At 39.4% G+C, this 25,749-nt stretch overlaps 1 protein-coding gene and 1 long non-coding RNA gene across 3 annotated transcripts; one reads left to right on the top strand and one right to left on the bottom strand.

The window, feature by feature from the left end:
• Positions 1-2,402: 2,402 nt before the first annotated feature.
• Positions 2,403-4,719, top strand: LOC108999564. 2 transcript variants are annotated; one of them, XR_001997532.2, is made up of 4 exons: positions 2,403-3,854; positions 4,149-4,203; positions 4,277-4,344; positions 4,484-4,719. It is a non-coding gene; the product is annotated as an uncharacterized LOC108999564 (long non-coding RNA). The 2 variants fall into 2 exon arrangements; XR_004798450.1 differs by having other exon boundaries at positions 4,277-4,719.
• Positions 4,720-8,098: 3,379 nt separating this feature from the next.
• Positions 8,099-9,184, bottom strand: LOC118344672. Its single transcript, XM_035685775.1, has 3 exons — positions 8,861-9,184; positions 8,634-8,762; positions 8,099-8,551 (listed from the first exon to the last, which is right to left on the bottom strand). The coding sequence occupies exons 1-3, from the start codon at positions 9,182-9,184 to the stop codon at positions 8,099-8,101; spliced, it is 906 nt and encodes a 301-aa protein (XP_035541668.1).
• Between the last annotated feature and the right edge of the window lie 16,565 nt (positions 9,185-25,749).

Here is a 25,749-nt window from a genome sequence, read left to right as displayed (position 1 = left end):
CTATCAAGTGTGTTACAAGTGGTATTTAGAGCCAGTCTTTTCTTGGCATCGGCTTCATTGATGCTTGAGAATGGAAAACATCATCTCATCCTTACTTAATATCAAAGAGCTAATGGAACAAAATCTTCAACCCTTCGATGTTCTTCAGCAACATCTGGATGATTTACGAGCGAGTCATGATAAAATGTACCAAATATTTCAATTGTCTCTTCACGAATTGCTAGCATATTTCAAGAGAGCTTCAAACAATTGGAATAAGGTTCCTGTCAAAGGACCATGGTCCCTCGCATATAAAACGAAACCTGTCGCGTTCATCCTCAAATTCAGCTAACAACAAATTCGACCCCAACTCCTTGGACACAAGTTTTCGTACCGATTTCCATATTTTCCTCATTGTGTTTTTAAAAGCCTCTCGATTATAGTATTTCTCAGTAAGAATAGAGAACACCAGACATTTGTCTATACATGCCACATTTGATTCAATATCTTGTGGCTCCACCACCAGCTCATCTCTCTCCCTTTCGGAAAGGGACAGATTCTGATACATTGTTTCCAAATCATCTGTCATTTCCAAACAGCAGAGAACCTATACGAAGACAGGGAGAGGAAAACAAAAGATAGTCTCCATATTGAAACATCTAATTCATGTAGAGAACTAAACAGGGATACTCCTACTAATCCAATATTTATCGTCTTAGCATCTCATGTTTGTTATTAATTCTATAATCCCTTAACACAATAAAAAATTATATTTGAGAAGTGCAAAAAAATTTTATAATCTGATGTACCATATCAAACTACGTCATTTTGTGCATTTAATTTTGAAATCCTTTTGTAGATAAAACATTTCTCATATTTATATCATAAAGCCCCTTGATTCTAAATTTACTGCTTTGTGTGTTTCTTTTGGCCATCAAGGCACAGCTCCATTTCCATTGTAAATACATGGGTTGATGCTGGTTTGCTCCCATATTGATGCTAAGAGTCTTGCTTGTTCATATAATGTTTTGATTTATATTTGCAGTATTAATCGTGTTTGGTTTTAAAAACTTGAAGAACTTTGTTTCCAGACAAATTAATGCTTCTTCTGGCATTGGCTTTGTTGAGCACAACAATCCCATATTCCTTGAATTGTAGAGGAAGAAGGTGGCCGAGCTGAAGTTGTAATATGAATACGAATATTGTTGTATTCATTTTTATTTTGGCCTTTTATTGAATGAGGATGAGATGTTTATGTTGAGAAGCAGCTATAAACCTTGAGTCCATGGACCTTCCCTCAACTTTTGTGGTGCAACCACTATTTTTTTTTTATGATCAGTCTATTACAAAACAATGTATGCATGAAGTTTTCATGAGAAACGTTTTTTTTTTTAAAGTTGCATTGTTGTGATTAGCTTGGATGTTTATAATGTTCTTTTTTCCCCTTCAATATAAAGAAATAATAAAAAAATATTAAAAAATATTTTTACATTTGAGCCAAAATATATTTATAGATAATCCAATTTATTTATAGTTGGCAACGAGTAGCGTTACAAGGCGTTGTCATGAGGGTATTGTACGCATTCACAATCCTCCTCACTGAATGAAATGGGAGTGGTTTGGACTCTCGCCTGCTAATTGGGTGGCCTTTCAATTACAAAGATTTCTTCGTTTCTTGCCTTTTTTGGGATGAAATTTGAGGTGTCGTTATGAGAATATAGCGTTAATTTTAAATCTAATTTTAATTTTTCTTGTAGAATCTCAATCTTATTTGTTGTGTTTTTTAAGCGTGTTGTGTTTGGATTCGCTGATATATTTGTTGGGAGTTGGTGTAGATCCAACTCTATCCAGACCAGATCTGACTTGATCAAATTGGGTTCCTATTTTAATTGATTGAAAGTGGCTTCGGTTGATTGAGACAAGTTTTGTATATTCCATAGATAATAGATAATAGATAATAATAATGGAAGATAATAGGAAATACTACCGTTGTTCCTATATAATCATAGTTTATAAAAGAATATTAATATATGTTATTCATATTCAATGATAGTCTCATTTAATCAATTTTTTATTTTTTAATTTGAATTTTAAATTTTAAAATCTTTATACTTTTCATGACGTAGGATTATGTATAAATAATATTTTGTTTTATAAAATTTGCATTATTCGATTAAGATTCTGTTAAAACGTTACGAGAATGAATATCTATATTTACCATTTAACTGTATCAATATTAATTGTATCATCAAATAATGGAAAGTCAAAGTATTATGCTGGACGTCGACACTAAAAGTCAAAAGAAATTAAATGGGATTAGATATATACCCACCACATTATCTGAATTTTTATGAAGTCCGCGTCCTTTGCTTGACTGACTAACAAAAAGTGTGGCGAAGAAAATTTTCAGATTGTGGGCTCGGAGTTCCAAAAACATGACTAAAACCTCAGAGTTAGGTAGACACTTTTTATCTTTCTTTTTGCAGAGGATAGATTGGCTCAGGTTGTTCGTCTAAGAAAGGGGGAAGAGATCTTGCAAAATTAAGAGGTTCTTACTAATTTCTTCATGATGTTAATTTATGAATATAAGGAAAGGTCCAGCCAAACCTCACGTGGGTTGGTGTGATATTCAAGAGAATTCGCAAGAGAGGGGCGGATGGAGTTGAGGATCCAGGTAAGAACCATATCCTTTGTTTGGTTCCATCGGGTGTACTCGGGTGTATTAGGTTCAGGAGCTTTGAGAGTGCCATCAACAAAACAGAGTTTGTTTTTGGCATTGAGGGCTCGGGTCATGGCTTTTTGCCATTTGGGATAGTTGTCACCGGTTAGGAGTCCATTGACAAGGGTTAAGCTGGGTGAATCTGAGGGATGAAGAAGATAAGGGGAAGGGAGGGAAGGGAGAGACGGGTTGGAGGATTCATCCATGGTGATGCCAAGAAAACATAACCTGGCTCTGATACCATGTTAAGAGAGAGGGAAAAAGTGTTTGAATAATTCTGTATATCTTGATTTTGTGTTCTGCTTTACAAAATATATAAGCGTACAATGAAACTAATAATGGAAATTTACATATAAGGAAACTATACTATTGTAACAGTTGCCTAAAATAATAAATCCCTGATTTTGTGCAAACTAAATTATGGGAAGAGATGATTCTGTCAATAGATGTTGTGTTTGCAAAATAGTTGCTTCACCTTGCCGACGTTGCCACCATCAATCCAAATCCTCCAAAACCTTCAGATGTTGAATCTGCAGCATTGTAGCTTAGGAGATGTGTTGGTAATTGGAACCCTTGGAAACCTAGAAATTCTTGGCTTTCCTGACTGCGATATCGAGGAGTTACCGTCGGAAATAGGAAATCTTAGTCGATTAAAGTTACTTGATATGAAGGAATGTATTTTTCTAAAGCAAATTGCAGCTGGTGTATTATCTAATTTATATCGAGGAGTTACCGTCGGAAATGGGGATGTAGGACTATGATGGAAGCAAATGGAGAAGTAAAAGCTAATAATGCAAGCCTTGTTGAACTAATTCCTTATTCCAGTCAACTGGTGGTTTTAGAAATGGAGAAGTAAAAGCTAATAATGCAAGCCTTGTTGAACTATAGAAGTATATAGTTGCAATGAAATGGAAGAAATCTTTGGAAAAGAATTGGGAGATGAAGAGAATAGAGATGTGATTGCATTCCCCCTAGTGAAGACCCTCAAGCTCGGGAATTTACTAAGGTTGGAGTGTTTTTACACCGAAGATAATCATGCTTTTGAGTGGCCATCTCTGGATAAAATAACAAGGGAGTGCATATGAAGTCCAGAACTTTTCAACCAATGGTAGAAGGAGACCTCAATGCCACCATACAACACATTATCAAAGGAGAGGTATGTTACAATTTATAACAAACATTGCTGAATGGGAAAGGTTTTACTTCAACTATTTGTTGACCATCGTAATAGTAGAGATGCATATAGTTTGGTTATATTACTAAATTATAAAACTTACATTGCATTTTTATGTTAGAAAAATCCAAATTAAACATCATTCACCACGTAGTAACATAGCGTTTAGATACCCAAGAGTACTATCATAATCAAATTTTCAATTGCTAGGCATCTTATGAGTTAATAATTACGTTTTATGACGTGGTTTGATACATGGGTTCTCTTTTCTTTTAGGGGTTGAATCAATTTTCTTCTCCACCTTTTTATGATATACGGAGTTATGAAGCAGGTACCTCATGCGATTAGTATTTTTTTTCTTTTATAGAATCTAAATTCTTAAAGTCATTTTCTTTCAATTTCAGAGTACTATATAGATATTTTTTATCTTTAGAGGTCGTGGAAATTCCAAGTCTCCATATACATTGAGCACGTAAGTTTCTATACTTGACCGATTCCCATATTTTCATGAGCATGTAAGTTGAATCAATTCCCATATACATGTGTATATATTACTTTTTTATTTTATAAGGTCAATAGTAATAAATTAGATGAAAGATACATCTTTGCAGTGAATGTTATGCATATGAGCAGCACATGGAGGCATTTTCTGTAACATTTGATGCTGCTGGTAGACGGAATGAGAGAATTGATAAGTTTTGAAAGTAAGCGGGTCCACTTTGATGCAATTAATAGTTTCAGAGGCACATTGTGAATTGAGTGAGAGTTTAAGGGGGCAAAGTGAAATTAACCCTACTATTTCTGTTTTGGAATTTGAAAAAGTTGAATTATTCATTTTATTTTATATGAGAATTTTAAAAAATTATTATGATTAGATGAGATGAGTTAAGAATGGTTGTGAAAACAAACCAGCCCTAAGCTGATGGGAAAGAGTAGATTTATTTATATGTATTATATTCTTAATACTCTTCATCACGTGTGGGCTAGATTTATCATCAATGAGTGGGCTCAATATATAGAATATTTAATGAAATAGGGTAGAGTGTAGAGTAATGTTCGAATTTAAGACCTCTACTTTGATACCATGTGAAATCAACATTTGTCCAAAAAATTTAAGATATGTACATAGAAGAAACTAGTATTCATTTTCATGTTCTATCTTGTATCTGTTCTAAATATTGGAGTTATTAGACGCAGAAGTTGTCATGAAAATACACACCTTAATAGCTCTTTTTGGGGGTTCTGATTACCTATTCAATGATTAGGACTTTTGTTCTTTTCTTCCTTAACAACCTAACTAACTCATTTTATATAGAGCTGGCTAGCTAGGACATCCTCCCCCACATGGTCACATAGTATGTTAAACTTCTAAAAAGTCAAAGTCAAACATTGATGAACTTCAACCCACCAACAACAACTCAAAGAAGGTAAGAGACCATTCCAAATCAGAGGTTTGTAATTCATAACATAGCATGGACAATAGGACAGTATGTACTTTATAGGAATATCCAGCCACGAAGCAATTTTCAAGTATTTATTAGAAATAATTGTTTTCCACAAATAAGTGTTGTTATTGATGAGGGTTCGTTTTAATTTGCACAAAAGAGCTTTGTTGAAATGAGAAATGAGTCTCAGACCTAAAGCTCCCATTGACTTAGGCTTGCAAATTGAGTTCCAAGATTTAGGAGTGAAGTTTTGAGATTTTTTTTGAATTAAACCCCCACCAAAATTTCATAAAGGAGTTATCAATTTTCCTCACAATGGTTTTTAGAATCAGAATACTAGACATCATGTAGGCAGGAATAAAGCTAGCTACTGATCTGATCAAAGTAGTTCTACCAGCTTGGGATAAAAGCTTGGCTTTCCATCCTGTCAATTTCCTCTTAATTGTATCCCTTACTTCTTCGAAATAGTTGTTGTTAGACTTGTCAAAATTCAACTGGAGGCCTAGGTATTTAATTCTAGAGGAGGAGACTTTAAAGTTCGTTACTGCTTTGACAACTCTGATTGTTGAGGGAGAAGAATTCTTACTAAATTGGATAGAGGACTTATCCTTGTTAATTTTTTTACCAGACCATGAAGAGTAATTGTTAAGGCTTTTGAGATAAGAATTTGTATTCATGACAGAAGCTGAACCAAAGAGAATTAGATCATCAGCAAAGAGGAGATGGGTGAGGTAAGGCCCATCTCGACTAATTTTAATGCCTTTGATGTTGCCAAGATGATCCTCCCTAGTGATTAATCTAGAGATCACTTCATTGCCAATTAGAACAAGAAAGGGGAAAGGGGATCTTTTTGTCTTAATCCACTGAAAGGAGGAAAATAGCCATAGGATTCTCCATTGATTACCATAGAGAAAGAAACCATTGAGATGCATGCTTTTATCTAATTAATCCAAGTAGGATGAAAACCAAGACAGTTAAAAACCTTCAGCAGAAAGTTTCATTCCATATAATTGAAAGCCTTTTCATGTCAATTTTAATTGCCATGAAGCCTCTCTTTCTCCTCGGTTTTTTTTTTTTTCAAAAAATGTAATATTTATTGGGCAACAATAGTATTCTCTAGTATTACTTTACCAGGGATGAAAGCGGAATAATGAGGAGATATGAATCTATTGAGTACAGTCTTAAGTCTGTTGGCAAGAATTTTAGTAATGATTTTGTAACACATTAAAGAGAGTGATTGGTCTAAATTGATGTACAGTGTTAGGGGAATTAGACTTGGGGATTAAGACAATGTGAGTATGTTTTAGTTCTTTCAAAGGACACCCATTGGTGAAGAAGTTCTTTATGGCCTTTGTGAGATCTTCCTTGATAACCTCCCAATAGTGCTTGTAAAAAAAGCCAATAAAACCATCAATCCAAGAGACTTAGAAGATGGTGTTTGTCTAATGGTTGACAAAGTTTCTTCTTCAGAGGGAATTTTGCAATGGATGTCATTGTCCAGATTTGAAATTTTATCAGGGAACAAGTTGTACAGATCATCAGGGAACTCAGGAATTTGAGGTTTGGTAGATTTTTTCTAAAATGATCAAAAAACATGATTTTAATGGTTGATGGATCATTAACCCACTGATTAGAGAGGTCTTTCTGGCAAGAGAAGTCATTCCTTCTCTTTCTCATCGTGGAAGTCATATGGAAAAATTTAGTGTTAAGGTTAGTGGTGGTGAGCCATTGCAGTCTAGATTTATGCCTCCAAAGAATTTCCTCCCTGATTCTTCAATGAGGATGGAAGAATCAGAGGGGTCACTAGACTGGATTTGAGCTAATTGGTTATTTAGATCTTTTATCAAAGTTTGAATATGACCAAAACTCTCCCTATTCCAAACTTTTAGGGCTTTCTTGTCTGCTTGCAGTTTTTGGGAGAGAATACAAGCAGGTGAGCCTACAAAAATCCTATCCCAAGCATTTTTAACAACGACTAGACTGGCAGGGTCCCTAGTCTAGAATTCTTCAAACTTAAAAGTTTTATAGGCCTTTTTTGAACCAGAAGTGTCCACAAGGAGTGGAGTATGGTCCGAAGAGTGGATTGACAAATCTCCAAGTTGGATTTGCCTTCCCTCTATCCAGCCTTTCATGAATATGACTTTTGCCAAATCTTTTATTGGACCATGTATATTTTGAGCCAGAAAAACCTAAGTTAGCTAAACCGTTTTGATTCATGAAAATACTAAGAGCATTGGGTTGAGAAGAGGAGGCAAAAGGTCTTCCACCTATTTTTTCAGAGTGATGTAGGATTGAATTAAAATCTCCTAATCCTAGGATAGGTCCAAGAAAGGCCAATGCAATAGAACTAAGATATGTCCAAAAAGAATGCTTTTGATTAAATTGAGCAGGCAGTAAGCAAGAAGTAATAACCACCATGTCTCTTGGATTTTCACAATGGCAAAGATCCACTTTCATAGTTTCTTATTAGCTAGTGTGTATTTTTTCATTCAGTCTATTTATAATAAGGACATTTTATTAATGAAGTTTACCTTTTGAAGAAAAACAAATGTACCATTTTTTAGATGTGCATCATAAATTACTGAGAAAGTTTAGTATGGACCATAAACAACAAAACCGAGAGTGCACATACAAGCTGAAGATAATTTAAGGTGAATATTGTAATTTTTTTTTTTTTTTTATAATGGGAATACTTTCATTAATGCAAATAGTTGGATTACATAGAGTTATCCACCCATACAGCTTCTTTTACAAAATCTGGGCATGAACCCGACCAAATGGTTACATCTTGAACATACCACCCATACAGCTTCCCAAACGGCCAACATGTTGCACTATGCAACTTCTAAACCTTGTAGAACATTGCCTCGTTTCCTTAATGATGTTCCGAAATAAAGACCATGGTTTTGTGTCCCCATTCATCTGATTAACCATTAGGAGAGAATCACTTTCTAGGATAAGCTTCTCAATGCCCATTGGAATGCACAATCGAAGACCACGTAGCATAGCCACCATATCTATTTTAGCAGGATCACCAACCTCAGACTCCTTCATGCTGGCTGCCAGTAACACAGTGCCTTCACTGTCTCTAAGAATCACCCCCACCCCTGCCACATGCGGGTTTGCGAAGATAGCCCCATCAACATTCAACTTTAGGACCCCTTGAGGAGGTTTACTCCATCCCATTGTGTGCTTCACCTCAGTCTTATGTTGCCTTATTGACTCTTGACGTGCCTGAAGGAGAGACCACGCATATTCCAGGGACTGGGTTGGAGAACCAAGTATCCCATCATGAGTCCACAGATTCCGTCTATACCAGAAGCTTCATGCCAACATCACAAAAAACTCCAAGTCTTCTGTCTTGCCACTTGTACATATCTGATGGACCATTTCCTTGAAACTTCTTCTCCTTTCCAACACTCCCAAAGCCACCAGCCAAGGATGACTGGTCCAAGTTGTTGTCAACTGATCACAAAACACTAAGGCATGGGAGGCATCCTCCGGTCTAAGTTGGCACAACTGGCAGATATCATCCTTAAGAACCTTTCTAGATTTCAAATTATGTCTGCTATGGGGGCTCTCCTTACAAGCTCTCCACGTAAAAACCTTGATCCTTTGAGGGACCTGCAACTTCCATATCCCCTGCCATACCACCTTGTGGCCACTGTCTAAAGAACTTTCCCCTCCTCTGAGTACATGTGCTTGTTTTCCATTGAAACTGTAAGCTGACTTTATGCTATACCTGCCATCCTGTGTTTCCCCCCATATGAGCTTATCCTCATGGACCTCTACACTCAATCCCAGTTTGGCAATCGCAACTACAGTCTGGGGAGGGAAATTGTACCGAGTTTGAGCAGATCCCACCATTTTGTAATAGTGTCAATTAAGCTTGAGACAGTGGACTCTGAGGGGGATTGAGCTAGACCTCTTCATTGGTAACTAGATGGCCTGAAGCCCAGGATCTAGTAATCCTCCCAAATATCAATCGTAAGGCCATCCCCCACCCTCCAGATGCAACCCTCTCTAAGGAGCTTTGTTGCCTCCTAGATACCGCTCCATGTATATGACGAATTCATGCCTAAAGATGCTTGGAATATATGAGAACAAGGAAAAATTCTAGCCTTGTAGACATGGTGTAAGAGGGAAGATGTCTCCTGTAGGACACGCCACCCTTGTTTGGCTAGGAGGGACATGTTAAAAGTGCAAAGGTCTTTTGAATCTCATCCCTCCTTCGGCTTTTAAGGCACGCAATTTGGCCCAACTAACCCAGTGAACATTCTTCTCTCCCTCCTTTTGCCCCCACCAAAACCCAGCCATAAGTTGTTCCAACTCAGAACATAAAGACACTGGTACTTTGAAACAACTCATGGAAAATGTCAGAATCGAGAGGGCCACTACCTTGATAAGCACTACCTTCCTTCCTTGAGACAATAATTTCTCTTTCCAGTTATGAAGTTTCATCCATACCTTGTGTTTGATATCCGAAAATGCCTCACTCCTAGCTCGACCTATCATGGGTGGCAACCCCAGATATTTGTCAAGTTGGCAAGGCCTTTGGACCCCCCACAGAAACTAAGAATTTGTTGTTGCAATACCATACTCACATTTTTACTAAAGATCATGGCAGATATTTTGCGATTCACCCTTTGTCCGAGGCTTGTTCATACTCCTCAAGCAGTCCTTGTATATTTCTGCATTCCTACAAGGTAGCCTTCCCAAACAACACACTATCATCCTTGAATAGAAGGTGGTTCAAACAAGGGGCCCCTCTACAAATGTTTAACCCTGAGATGCTACGATTGGCAACTGCCTTATGCAACAAAGATATGAAACTCTAGGTACACAGGAGAAAGAGGCAAGGTGACAAGGGCCCTTGTCACCTTGCCTCAGTCCTCTAGAAGGGGAGGAAAGACCTGTGGGAATCCCATTAATAAAGACTGAAAAGGACACCGATTGAACACACCACATGACCATCCTCACCCATTTTTCATGGAAACCCAACTTCAGCATTGTCTTCTCAAGGAAAGGCTACTCAACTCTGTCGTACGTCTTGCTCATATCGAGCTTGCGTGACAAGTCCCCTGTTTTCCCCCTCTCTTCCATTTCAGAAAGTGGACAACTTCATGGGCAACTAGGAAATTGTCCTTGATGAGCCTCCTTGGCACTAAAGCACTTTGAGATTCTGAGATAAGCTGTGGTAGCACCATCTTGAGCTGATTGGCAAGAACTTTTGCCATCAATTTATAAACTATGTTGTAGAGACTTATAGGGCGGTAGTCTGTAACTCTAAAAGGTTTTGCATTCTTTGGTATCAAAGTAGTATAGGTATGGTTAAGGAGACTAGGAAACATACCAGAGTTAAGAGCCTCCAAAACAGTTGAGGTAATTGTTTCGCCAATAGTCTTCCAGTAACTCTGATAGAACACGAGAGCCATTCCATTGGGACCAGGAGCCTTTGATGGGTGCATCTGATGAAGGGCCTTAAGACCTTCTTGCTCATCAAACCCCCTAATGAGGACTTGGTTCATCTCCTCACGGACTCGTCCCTCCATCCCCTCCAAGCAGCCTAAATTATTGCCAATCACGTCGTGTTGTAGGGAGCAAGAATAGATGTTCTTAAAATAGTCCAGGATCACTTGGTCCCTCCTATCCTCAACCTGCCATCTGCCCTTCTCATCCAAGATACCCTTGATAAAATTCTTCCTCCGCCCCTGTGAAGCTTTGTGGTGGAAAACTTTGTATTGAAATCCCCCTCCCTTAACCGCAGAGACTTGGACCTCTGCCACCACATTATCTCTTCTAGTTCTAGCCAATTTTGTAACTTAGCTCGAGCACCCTGTTGCTCCTCCATTTTGAGGTTTCTTAGGTCCTCAACTTGCAGTAAATGGATCTGCTCTCTTGCCCGATTGATGCGAGTATGAACTTTTCCAGGTACTTCCCAATTCCAAACCGATAGTTCCCTACTACAACGTTTAGTCCTGTCCATCACTGTGTCAAGGGCTGACCTCTCCGTAGCACCCTTCCATACGTCCTCTATAATCTGGCCACACTTCTTCGAGCCAATATACATGACTACAAGCTTAAATAAACACCTCATTTTCCGCTTCTGAGAGGTATTACCCTTCAAATGCAGGCAGATAGGGAGGTGATCCGAGTGTGCTGCTTGCCATCCAACTTAGGGCCTTCATTGCGATTGGCCTCCATCGATTTCTCCTCTGCATTTTGCTTCCTACTACCAGCCACCTTCTAGCATTTCTGAACTAGCCATAGGCTAGCTATTAACTCACCTTTCATATGCGTGCCCCTTTTGCGTTGATTCAAAAGATGGGCTGTTTCATGTGGGTCGTTCACTAAGAACTCCTCCGAAGTCCGCTCCATATCACCCTTCGAAATAGTGGGCTGGGCTCCCATTTCCAAAATAGGGCAATCCACCATATTCCTTTCATAATCCAATATATGTTGGTTGCTGTCCAAACCCTCATTCCCCTTTTGTGCTACAAACTCATCCCAAGGGTTTCTCCTTTCCAAAGGTACTTCTACAGAACCATGTCCCTTCTGCACATCCCCTCTTTGACTTGCACCTCGATATTTTTGGTACATGAAGTACCAACTTCGTTAGTCCCCAGATTGTCCTACACCATACTATCGTGACAAGGCTCAGCCTCCCTTCCTGACACTACCATTTCAGCCAAAAGGGGACCGACTTTGCAGGCAATGCACATGGTGCTACAACACTTCAATTAATTAAAAGATTCAAACCAAGTCTGGCTAATTTAACTACTAATTCAATATTAATGGTTGCTTGGGGAAAGAGAAATATCTCTTGGTTTGCTACCCAACTCTTATGGCTCTCTCTCTCTCTCTCTCACATTAAATAAGTTGCATCTCATTTAAGTTTGATCTGCTATAGAACAAGGCCACTATCTTGATACCAACTTGGAATGTATTAAACTCAAATATATCCTTTACAAGGACTATATTGCTCTCACCCCCTTTTCAATTTTGAACTTGGTGCATTTCTTGAAAGTTTTTAGCTCTCATAAGGCATCCCAAATAACTTGACTTCATTTCTAAAAGATTGTTAAAAACTTTTTGGCATCAATTTTTTGTTAATCATTTTTGCTGTGAGTTCTGCTCTAAATTGTAACATATCCAATATTGTTAAGAATATAACGCAAATGATTAAATCTACACCTTTCCATCAACTTAAACTTTTGGGACAAATGATGATTTTACATAGTATCGGAACAGGTCCTAAGTTTGAGCCATGATTCTACACTCTATATATATACCATTTAATTAAATATTCCAAGTGTTGGACAGAGTTATTGAGTGGGAGTATCAAGGATATAATATAAATAATTAAATATATCTTTTCCCAACAGTTTAAACTTTTGAGACAATGAGTGATTCCACAAATATGAAAACTGATTTGCCATTGTACTAGGGAGTTTATTTGCTTGACTTGAAAATTTCAGGCAAAAAAAAAGCCTCCTTGTTTTGTAACTAGACGCTAAGCAATTACAAACCCTGGGTTTGCTTTTCAATCCACATGATAGTTTATGTTTCAAGTTACAAGCTCATTTAGCCATAATGATCTTAATTATCATCTAACACTTCAAAGAAATGATTCCACAAATTATCCACAACCAAGAGTCTCCAAACGAATTTCATGTGAAAGGAACGTTAAACATCCGCAAACTCCCTTAGACCCAAACCCCCCTCCAACGTTGGCTTGCACAACTTGGACTAGGAGTACCATTTCTTTTTTTTTTCCTTCTCGTTTATATCTCCCCAGAAGAAAGTAGATAAAATAGGATTCAATTTCTTCAAGGTCACCATTGGCACATTAAGAACTGCTAGCAAATCGGTAGCCATACAAGATAGAACATGCTTCAGTAGAATCAACTGAACCCCTTGTGATAACAATTTGAATTTCCATCCTGCTTCCTTATCATGAATTTTGTTAACAAGAGGTTCAAGTGATCTAGCTGTAAGATGACTAGATACTAAAGGAACCCCAAGGTATGTTACTGGATCCACAAATCCTGAACTCCTTAACAATTCAAGCCTCCTCGGGAAACTGATATGTTTAGAAGAATAAAGTGTCGATTTTTCCATGTTAATTTTTTGGCCCGACCAGTTTTCATATATCTCCAAAGTTTTCATCAACATTCGTAGAGACTGTGCATCACCATTAGCGAACACCAAAAGATCATCCGCATAAGGTAAATGTGAAACCAAAGGCTCCCATTGGTTGATAGAACTTTCTAATATGCCCTTCCTCAAACTTCCTTCTTAGGAGACGAGACAAGATTTCCTCCATCACAATAAACAAATAAGGCAAAATGGGGTCTCCTTGACACAAGCCTCTAAAAGGTTGAAAGAAACCTTTGTACTTTCCATTCAACATTATTGAAAACCAAGGAGATATCATACACTTTGCGACCAACATGCAAAATTTATTAGCAAAACCAAAACAAGCAAGAACTTCTAAAAGGGAATCCCAGTGGACTCTATCATATGCCTTCGCCACATCTATCTTCATCTTAATATTTCCACCTTTATTTTTTTTGTGTAACGACTGAACAATCTCCTGAGCAAGAGTAATATTTTAAAAAATACTACGCCCAGGAATGAATGCTCCTTGTTCCTTCGAAAGCAACTTAGGCAACAACTTTGTCATCCTTTTTACCAAAATCTTTGAAAACTTTTTATAAGCCACAAAACAAAGGCTTTTTGGTCTAAATTTATCAAAGCATTTTGGATCCTGCACCTTTGGAATAAGGACAATGTAAGAGGATGAGTAAAACCTTGGTAATGGCTCTCCATTAAAAAAAATCTCTTGTTGTTTCCACCTCATCTTCCTTCGCAAGCTCCCAACAAGACATATAAAAGGCTGATTTGAAGCCATTCAGACCAGGAGAACTATGCTACATAATGGAGAAAACTGCCTCTAACCTCTTCTTCTGTAAGAACCTCACAAAGAAAACCATTTTCCTCCTAAGTAACTACTGAACTCAAGAAACCAGTAAGATTTGCAGGTTGCAAACTTGTACAGTAGAAAGGAAAGACTAAAAATGATCTGTAGCCCCTTGATGATTTTCATCTGGCGTAGACAAAATATGACCATCTGAGAGTTGCGCCAAATAGTAGAGGCCTTCCCCCTTTGGTTAACAGTTGCATGGAAAAAACTTGAGTTTTGATCCCCCTCTTATAGCCACTTTCTGTTTGCTTTTTGAGCCAACCGAGCCTTTTCCCTTTCCTCCCACTCGACAAGCTGCACCTTAGTTGCAAAGAATTCCTTTTCCACTGCCGGATTGTGACCTTCTTGAAGTTGGTACTCCAGAAACTCCAAATTTCTTCTAGCGCCTTTATGGTAAGATCGACTCGACCAAACACATTTTTATTCAAAGCTTTCAAAGCAACCTTCATCTTTTTAAGCTTAGCTGCCAATTTCAAAAGACCACTACTGGGCTCCGATTGCTTCCAAACCACAGCCACACAAGGCAAAAATGATTCATGAGAACACCACATATTTTGAAATCTAAAGGGAGTTGGTACAGATGATGATCTTGACACTTATAAGTGCACCACCAATGGACAATGATTCGACTATTTCTGCATTAGATACTCCATATAAGCTACCCCGAGAAAATTGGAGAAAGCAATATTAACAACTGCCCTATCCAAGCATGCCCAGCTCTGGGATCGACTCTCATGGTCATTAGACCAAGACATACTTCTTCCTTGAAACCTCATCTCCACAAGACCACAAGTATACAAACACACATTAAAATTTGCCATAGCCGATAAGCGTCTTGGATGACCCCCAATACATTTTGCATTAGCCCAAATTGCATTAAAATCCCCTACTACCAGCCATGGATGCTCCTCCATGTGAATATTTCCTAACTCATGCCAAAGGCCTCTACGTTCCGATTGTGTACACTTTGCATACACAAATGTCACCAAAATCCTTGTATGCGCCAGGCTAAACCAACCTGTCAATGACTAATCCGTCATGCTTAAAAACTCAAACACATATTCATCCTTCCAAAAAACCTAGACCTTCCCTCTTGTCGACTCATTACAACAAAAATTTTGAAATCCCAAAAACCTCGTCAATCTCGACGTTTTGGCTTCCTCTTGAAATGGCTCCAAGATAGCAACCATTGTCTCATGTTTCTTATTTACCCAACTCTTTAGTCTTCTCCTAGAACATCCCAAACCTCTAACGTTCCAGACCAAAAAGGTGTCTATCATAGATTAAGCTTGGTAGTGCAAGTTGCTACCCACTGAGAATGGCGCACACTGTGATTCGATTGTTCCTTCTGCTTGGACTTATTAACAAGGTGATCCAGGTTAGAATCATAAGCCTTTTCCTTCACTAAAGCCACAACCCTTCCTTCCTCCTCTCTATCAGATGCATACTCCATGTAAACCCCCTGAGGCGGAAGAACGTTAAAACCAGCTTGCCCACTACGACTCTCTAGTGGCCACGCTCCAATTCCCCAGCAACTAAATATTCCTTTGTCAAAAGTGTCAAATCAAGTATCAAAGGCATCATCTGAGTCGCAACCCTTTGCATCTCTTTTGACTGTATAGCAACCTCACGCTCACTTTGTGCTGGATTAGCCACGCATTCAATCTCCTCACAAATCTCTCCCTCCTTCAAACCATTATCTCTCAAATGGATGTCATTCACCAACCCAACATCCGATTAGATTCCATCCTCCACTACTGCAACAATAGACAAACCTACATCATTCGAGACCTGCTCTGGTTCCTCGCTTTTCCTTATTCTTCCCACCATAGAATGATTGACCACCCTTTGGTTTGTGTTCTGCCTAGTACCCCTCCGACAGTTTCAAACCAACCCTACACACCACCGATGTATGGCCTTGGCGATGGCACTTAAAGCAATAAAAACCATGCTTCTCATACTTGACCTCCTACCAGATCTTCTTATTTGCCGACACTACTATAGGAAAACCCTGTATAGGTTTCGTCGATAAATAAACCTCCACACACATCCTAGCCCCTGACGGCCTTGTTTTCTTAATCGTAGCATTATCAGTGCCCAAATAATGTCCAAACCTTGTCACCAATATTTGCAAGCAATACGATACATATGCATCGGCAAACCAGGCAGGAAAATCAACTAAGGTGCTAATGGAGATTCCTTCGACATATCAAAATCCTTTGTCCATCTAAACAGTCAAAAATTGCAACCTCCCATCGTACAGCCTTCACGTGCCCATCCATGCAAAAAATCACGTTCATTTTTCATTTGAATAAGGACATGCAGTTCATCCATAAAACTGATAATGGGAACCTCTTTAAGACCCCATGCTTTGACGATGTTGATCCATATCTCATCAATGGATGGACTGGAACGAGAAAACTTGGGAACCAATGCAAATCTGAAGTCCTTTGCAGCCTTGGTCATCTCCACCTCCGTGAAAACAAAACCCCTACTCACCATCTACCTCCACTGGATATCTCATCGGATGGCTAAAATAAGATTGTTCCGGTGAGTTTGCAACTGCTTGAATAAAGGACTTCTTACTCAGATCCACCGTAGCGATCCCCACCAAGGAAGAATCCAACGAAGGGGAGGTGGGAACCTCCATGGGCTAAGCCTAGCAAAGCAATGTAGGTTTACTAAAAAAAGGAAATTCTGAAAAACCTAGAATACTCAAAATCGCCTCTCAAAATTGCCTCAAGATCGCCTCCCGAAAATTCCAAGCATTCTTGATATGCTTGTTGTGTTCGTGAAAGACATCATTATGAGCAATTTGTATGGCACTGTAATTGTTACAGTGAATGAGAGAAATAGTCTTTTGTGGAATACCCATGTCTCTTAAGAATCATCGAAGCCACACGGGTTTAGAGGTGGTGTCGGCAAATGTGCGACACTTAGACTCATTACTAGATCGAGAGATACCTTAATGTTTCTTGCTCTATCAAGAAATGATAGATGTTTGAAGGAATATGTAGTAGCTAATGGTGGAGAAACGATAAATGGGATCACTAGCCAAATTAGTATCAGAGTAAGCCACTGACAACGATAAATGTAAATACCATGTACACCACAAAACAGAATAATTTCTAGCTAGTTCTATTTAGCAACCTACATTCAGAAAGTAAGGGACGCTCAGTGTGTGAGCGCACCTTCAAGACCTAAGTCAGTGACAATGAACTATATAGATTACATCTCTACTTTCTATCTTTTTCCTGAGTCCCTTTGATTTGTACCTTAATCCCTATTTATACAAGATGGATATTTTCATATGGTTGCACTTGTCTTTTGGCGTGATTCTCCTTGGTCCCTATCGGAATGTGGGCCGCTAGGGCTTTAATTTTGCATGTATGAGAGAGTAGTGTGCTCAGGGAATTAATGCAATGTGCGAGTATCGCACTAGAGGTCATTGACTTCCCTCATCGCCCGTTATGTCATTAATTCCTTATTAATGACAACTAGATTTGAATTTTGTATCCTTGCATTTTGGCGGTTCACAACCTTGATCTCTATTGAATAGGCTTATAGTCTTTGGGCCTATTGGCCTCTACATCATGGGCTTTGGTCTAGCTCCCTTGGAGGAATATTTGGCCTACTAGTTACCCCTCAAATTCTTGTCACACGGATGTGCTAGGAATTTCACGTTCTGTTTCATGTCTTTTTGGTAACTTTTTGTCCGTTTTGTTTCGCCTGTAACTATTTCCTTGATGACACATATTCCCACATTTAGGATAGAGTATGTTGGTTTATCTTCCATATCCTTTAGTGCGGTGCGGATCACGGGATTTGCCCATTTTTTCTCTATGTCAGCGACACTTGTTGTTTCCTTACAACTATCGTTGTTCCCCTTTTAAACCGTTATTCTTCACGTTTTTATTTTTTTGTCTTTGTGTTCCCTTTCAAACCATAATAATCCATCTTCCAATTTTTCTTTTAGCCTCTACTCTTTTCGTCGCAACTGCTCCCTATAACTCTTCTCGCTTTGGCTCCCATGGTTCATGTTCTTCACGTCCTAGTAGTTCTCCTTACAAATCTGGGGCTGCCAACTCACATCGTTTGAACGAGTTCAAGGGACATAGCTAGTCTGCAACTACCGCCCAAGCAGATATCCATTTTTGGTTGGGGCTAGTTGTGGGGCTGTCGATTTGGAAGGGTTTGCCAAACGGGTGGCCTTGTACACGAGCGTGATGTTTTTTATGGCGCTTCGACTTCCCTTTTGTCATCTCGTTTGCGACATTTGTTTGGACTTCTTGGGTTTGGCACCTTCACAGCTCCTCCATAATGCCTGGAGGATCTTGTTATCATGTTGTGTGATGTGGCATCAAGTTCTGAACCTTCCATTGAGGAATATCCTGACCTTACCACCCGCGAGTTCATTTATACTCATGGAGTCCGATGTCATGATGGGAATCAATGTAGCTTCCGCTCTCAGACCAATTATAGAATGGCACATTTGGAGTCCCATTATTCCTATGCCAAAAGCGACATAAGAAATTTTTCCTTTTTTCTGGTACAGGTTGGGAGTTTCTAATGAGTGAAGTTAGTCTCCAAGAGTTTCCAGTTTGGGGCTCATGGGTTATCTTTCCTGATGACAATGAACTTGGCATGGCACTTTTAAACCCAGAGAAAGCTCTCCTGTAGCTGATTTATTCCTGGGTTGAACAAAATCCTGAGGCTGTCTGGGCCTATCTTATTCTATTGGACCAAAAAGGAAAGAAACCTCGCTAAGATAGCAAACCAATTTGTGGTGTATGAGAGGCCCATGGTGGGTCTACCTCTGAACGTAAGGCTTCCATTATTCTAGGTAGCTTCCAACAACAGTGCCAGGTTTCATCATCGTCAGGTGGTCGTGTACTGATCGAATTGACTTCACCAATTCTTAATAGTTTGGAGGAGGTCCTGGATCAAGTTGAGGCTAATCTGGCAATGATACTGGGCGCTGAATTACCTAGTTTCAGTCCTCAAAATGCTCTGAGCCTTCTTGGCCTTGTCGAGTGACCTAGAATAGGCTCAATCAAATTTTGATAGCCTAGTTGAGACCCTCGATCAAGAGAAGGCAGATATTGACGTGGTACTGCCTTATGCTTTTCTCGAGTTTGTAGCAGGTGATTTCCAGGGTCCCTTTCCTAATGTGCCTTTTGAGGACATTGAGAAGGGGGAGGAAAGGGGGGGGGGCACCCTCTGTGTAAGGAAATCATATTGAGGTGTGTGAGGCCGACGAGGAGACGTCAACTCAGTTTGCTCGTGGTGCTTTTTTAGATGATGTGGACAATGGGGTCAACACCCCACGATCCATTCCTTCCACAGCTTCTTTGTGGGGGGAGGAACTCCCAGTTTCCAGTTTAATCCTTGAGGATTATCTCGCGATGACCCTTCGAGTGCTGACCATAGCGGGGGTTGGGTTTATATACCTTACTTGCCCTTTAGTACTTTGCCGCTTAAAGGAGAAGTTTTTCGCCCTTGAATCTGGAAGAGACTTTAGCACAAGTTCTTTCTTTGGCCAATACCAAATGCCTGAGGAGGGCAAGTTTGTGGTTTCAGCCAATGCCACGGACAGGCAAGTGACCCCATGCCCTCCTTTATTTGTGACGAGTTTAACTTTTTGGGGTTACCTGGCCTTTCTGGATCTCGTCCCTTTGGATCCACCTGCAAGCCAATGACTATATGGACGAGTCAGTTTGTGAGATTGCACGCTATCATTGGTAAGTCCCTCTCTTCTAGTCGTTAGCCTCCCTTTCCTTTCCATCTCATAACTTGACTGTTTCATTTCCTAGGGATTTTGGTGGAGGAGGTTCGTTCCTTGTTCGCCTTTGTCGACATGGCCCACAGGGTTATTTTTGTGGTACAAGAGAAGAGGAATGGGTTAGAGGCTGCTTACTCTCATTTGGAATGCTATTCCAATACATTGGATGATGTTGCTGCTCCTCAGAATAACATGGTTTAGGATTTGGAGAAGTCCAAGAAGAGGTGTCACGGTACTATTTTGAAGCTAAAATCCTAGAAGAGTAACGCGACATTGGGCTAGATAGGCTCTATCGCTCTATCATTTGGAAAAAGAATTGGAGGAAACGAAGTTGCGCTGTATCAATTATGCTAACAGGGCAGCTCAAGCTGAGGAATATTGCTAGGCTCTCAACTTGGACTTTGGTTGTGTCCGCAACAAGATGGCCTAGACAAAGGTTTGGTCTGAGGAGGTCAATAAGTAGCTCAAGGGGCATAACCAGTACTTCTTGGAACTTAGTACCGTTACAGAGACTTTGAGGCAGAAACTAGCCTCCTCCGGGTAGCAGGTTGCTAAGCTAGAAGTCAAGCTGAACTTTTCCCAGGAGGAGGTTGTCTACCTTTCTCCATAGTTTATGGTGGCCAAGGGTATCGGTAATAGAGTTTGGGAGCTAGGTTATAAATTTGGCCTGCAGAAGTTAAGGTACCACTTGCTAGAGCATCCTTGTATAGACTTAAGGTCCGTAGACTTAAAGACCATTCACCCAGATCGCACCATGTTCTAGTAACTCGACTCCTTGGGTAGAGATGAAATGCCTGACATCTTTTCACCTCCAGCTAGCAACCCTTAGTTTTCTTTATTTTTCCATACTTATAATTGTATTATTCTTTGGACAACCTCCTTTCTTTTTTTTCTATAGTTTGGATTTTGTTTGCTTTGGTTTGGATTTCATTTGTTGTATTTTCTTGGATTTTGTTAACTAATACTAATTGAAAAACAACTAGCATACCTATGTGAATGGATCGGCAAACGCGAGTGTTAAATCACTCGACTTTGATCGGCAAATGGGAGATGTGCTCGACCACTCTAATTGGAAATGAGTGATGCATTTAAGGAAGTTGCATCCCCCTTAATCACCAAGTGCTAGCGTTAGGACGTTGGACTTTGATGTTAGGCAGGAGATGTGCTCAACCCCACCAATTGTTAAGGGCTAATTCACTTGAGGAAGTGGCATTCCCCTTTATCGCCAGATGCGAGTGTTCGAACACTCGGCTTAGATGTTAGGCGGGAGATGTGCTCGACCGTGCCAATTGGCGAGGAGTGATGCACTCAAGGAAGATGCATCATCCTTTAATCTGTGGCATGATAGACACTAGTTGAGACGGCGATAACTTCATTGCAATGGCGAGTTTACATAAGTAACTTCAAATGAAATATTTTCTAAGATGTTCTGCATTGCAAGGGTGAGACAATGCTTTCCCTTCTGCGTCCTTAAGGCAATGATCCTGGTTTGTGGTAGGCTATAACTATATACGATCCTTCACACAAAGGACCGAGCTTTCCTCCTTTCTGTGTAGTCATCCCCCCGTTTCCATTTGCTCAATCCCCATTTTCACGAACGCATCCCAGGAGAGGACTTCAGTCGAACTTTCATTATCAATCAAATTCTTCGGGTGGTCAACGAGTGGCATTACTACCAAGGCGTCGACGTGGGGGTATTGTATGCTTTTACAATCCTTATCACAGAATGAAAAGGGAATGGTCTGAATTCTCGCCTGCTTGGGTGGCCTTTTTGCTGCGAAGATTTCTTTGTATCTTGCTTTCCAGGCATAGTCCTTCCTACTAGATGAGTTAGATCCTCCACCCGAATATCCTCCTGCTATAGTTTGGATCTCACCTAGTGGCATGTTGTTCTCGATCAAGTTGTGGCAAGGATTGTCTCTCGAGTTTTTTTGCATTGTCCTTCTTCTCTTCGGGCTCTTGCTCCTTCGAGGTTCTCTAGATTGTGGGTAAGTATCACCCTGGAGCTCATTGACTTCCCTCATCGCCTATTACGTCATCATTAAGTCCTTATTAATGATAGCTAGATTTGAATTATGTATCTTTGCACTTTGGCAATTCGCAACCATAGTCTCTGTTGGACAGGCTTATACTTTTTGGGCTTATGGGCCTCTATATAGCAAGCTCCGGTCCAGCTCCTTTGGAGGAATATTTGGCCTACCATTTTGGGCCAAAATGTTGCACTGCTTTGTCTCGTCTTGTAATATAGTTGTTATCCTACGTGTTAAGTTCAACAAAATAAATGGACCACTTTTGGCCATTTGGGATTTATTAAGTACAAAAATGTAATCAAAGTTGAAATACCATGAACTATCCATTATTTCGATATATATTGGGATGAAATTTGAGTTGTGAATCTGAAAATACAGCGTTAAGTTTAACTTGAATTTCAAGTTTCTCCTATAACCTCTATCTTATTGTCCGAAATAGAAGAGATCAAATTTTTATAATTCTCATAGTTTTGTTTTATTATTTGTTTAAGCATGTTGTGTTCGGATCTGATAAATGCTGATCTATTTATTGGGAGTTTGTGTCGACTCAGGAAAGATCCATCCAGATCTGACTTGACCTGATTGGGTTTGTATCTTAACTGACTGAAAGTGGTTTCGGATGATTCAGGCAAGTATTGTATTTTTTCATAGATGGATGATGGAGTTGGTGTCATGTATTTTTCATCATGGCGTAGGTTTGGGCCGTTTGGGTAATATATATCTACACACACACACACACACACACACATATATATATATATATGTGTGTGTGTGTGTGTGTATGTATGTATGTATGTATGTATATTAAAGCCCTTAGAGGTTTTTTGAATGAATAATGCTTGTATGCCTCCTTATTTTGTCTCCTCATTTTGACCTCATATATTTATTTATCTTTAATGATTAGAAAAGTGACTATTAGTGTATTGATATTTTTTATTTTTTAAATATGTTTAAAAATATTGGAAAAAAAGGAAAAAAAAAAAAAGAAAAATTCAAATTACACTAAGCGGCACACAGTGTGGGCATGTCCAGGCGGCAGAGTAGCACCACTCTTTTTAAATTATGGAGGTCACAAGTATTAATTGTTCTTCCTAAGATGGCTTCGAAAGAGGGTAAAGTCTCAAATTATTGAAGGTGTAATGTATGGATTAAGGAATTTAGATTTTTTTTTAAATTTTTTCATTTCTAATAAAAAAGAGAAAATCTATTTTTAAGTCTTATATCTTACCCACCCAATGCACTGTTGATGTGGAAGCATTTTCACATAAGTTATGCTATAGAATAATTGGTGTTTTGATTTTTTTTAAAATTATATTAGATCTCACTATAAATAGTGTGTTAACACATCAACTTATGTATAGTAAAATTTATAAAAAATAATATATTTTAAATAGTCTATTATTTAAGTATTTAAAATTGGTCATATCAATAAATATAATTAAAAAATAATAAGATTTAAAATGAAGAGGAATATTGCTAGTCAATTAAACAACTAATTAATAAGCAATATGTACGATGTTGGCCCTTTCGTAGGTGTAAGGAAGTTCTAAAAAATAACATTGAAATTGGGACGTTTTTACCCTTTTCGAAAAATTGCTCTGCTAGGGTTGGAGTGTTTTCTTTTTGTCTGTTCTTTACGTAGGCTGCATGGCGGCCGTAGATGGCCCGCTGCCCCTGGCTGTCCAGCCCCGGTCGTTTGCTGACCTTGTCTCTGCAGCGCCGCAACCTCTGCCGGTGGTGGAGATTCCTTTTCGTCAACCAAAAACTTTAGATGGAGAGTTCTTTTTCTTGTTTACAATGGATGAATGGAAAAAACATCTTAACCGTTTCGTTATTCCATGGTGTTGAAATTCCTTCGGCAGCGGCCATCCTTGGACGCCATTAGAGCATTTCTCCGTAGTCGCTGGGGTATGTCAATTATGCCCGTTGTCTCTGCTATGCAACATCCTTGGCATGTGCTTGTCCGCATGACTAATGTGCAGGATTTTAATAAGGCGTTATCCAGAGAGTCTTGTGAAGTGAATGGGGTGTTTTATCGCCCTTTTGCTTGGAAGTTTGATTTTGATGAAGATTTCGAATCGCCATGTGTGCCAGTCTGGGTATTCTTACCGAGTCTTCCATTGAATTTCTATCATTCCTCTGTTTTGAAGATGTTATTGGCGCCGATTGGGAAATATATTTGTAGGGACAATGCCACAGCTTGTGCTACTCGAACAGATGGGGCTAGGGTCTGTATTGAAGTTGATTCTTCTATGAAACCAAATTCATCCTTCTGGATTGGTATGCCTGGAGCACCTCTAAGTCGAAAACAGGAAGTTATTTTTTAGACTTTACCTGCCTACTGCGCCAAATGTCGTTGCCAAGGTCATAATGAAAAAAAATGTCGGAAGGGATCTGATCAAAGAAAGAAGGTAAAAGGGGATCAAACTTGGGTGAAGAATGGAGGTATAGTTGGAAATTTGACTGCAGAACCAGTACCGAAATTGCAGACTATAGATGTTCCTTTAAAGGAGCAAGCGGATGGTATAGTGGTGGTAGAGACGTTTGAGATGGTTTCTACTGGTCCTCAAGAAAATGCTGAGTCTCTGGTTATGGTTGCATGTAGTGATTCGAAGGAGGGAGGGGCTCATGAAGATACTCGTATAGAAAGTGAGGACCTTGGTGAGGGACCTGGGAACACTGGCTGGGTTGTTTTGGGAAATATTAATGAGGGTGCTGTTGGGGATAAACCTACTGAGGGAGATTTCTCTGGTGTTGGGCAGGTGCATGAGTCAATGGTGGTGGCTGATGAATTGATGAAGAATGTGCAGGCAGAGCAAAATACTACGAACAAAATGCAGGTACTTTTGTGGGAGATGGGTGCAGTAGTGGAGGGGGAATCTAGTGGGACCCAGATGTGTGAAGGGGAACAAATAACATGTGGTTTGTTGCCTAGTAAGCTTGCCCCGTACATTGCAGAAGTGAGACCTGATGGGGAATTACACCCCTCGTCTCTTGGGTTGGTTGACGTTCCAATAATGGGACTGGAAAATTCACGGACTGCAATTGTGGAAGGGGAGCTCAACGTGTCTCTGTCGGATACGGATGGAGAAAATGAGATTAAGCATTTGGGGAAAGAAAAAGATGGGGTCTCGGATTCAGAAATTGGAATGAAGGTGATGGCTGAACGTCGACTCTTGCGTAGTTCTACCAGGGCTCCGAGCAGGCCTTCTCGCCTAGATGTATGATTGGTAAAATTTTATTTTGGAATGTTCGAGGTCATGGCACCTCGAAAAAATGACTTCGGTCGTTGTTAAAACATCACAAACCAAAAATTCTTATTGTGGCGGAATCGTTTAGAAGAGATAGTGAACTTTTACGTTGGCAAAGTTTTTTCTATTTTGATGAATCTTTCTCTAATGGTGTGCAAGAAGGGAAATTATGGGTGTTTTGGCAGCAAGATATACAAGTTAATATTCTGGGATTTTCCAACCAACATGTTACTCTATTAATTAATTCTTCTATGATTGTGTCGGCTGTTTATGCTAAATGTATGTACTTGGAAAGGAGGTCTCTTTGGTCTGCTCTGGTTTCTTTTGGATCTTTGGCTTTGCCGTGGATTCTTCTTGGTGATTTTAATATCATCCGGCATGAT

This window comes from Juglans regia, chromosome 15 (assembly GCF_001411555.2).
Source record: "Juglans regia cultivar Chandler chromosome 15, Walnut 2.0, whole genome shotgun sequence".
In the NCBI taxonomy this organism is placed as follows: domain Eukaryota; kingdom Viridiplantae; phylum Streptophyta; class Magnoliopsida; order Fagales; family Juglandaceae; genus Juglans; species Juglans regia.
The sequence above is the reverse complement of the archived record's forward strand: the minus strand, read 5'-3'. Positions and strand labels throughout refer to the sequence as shown.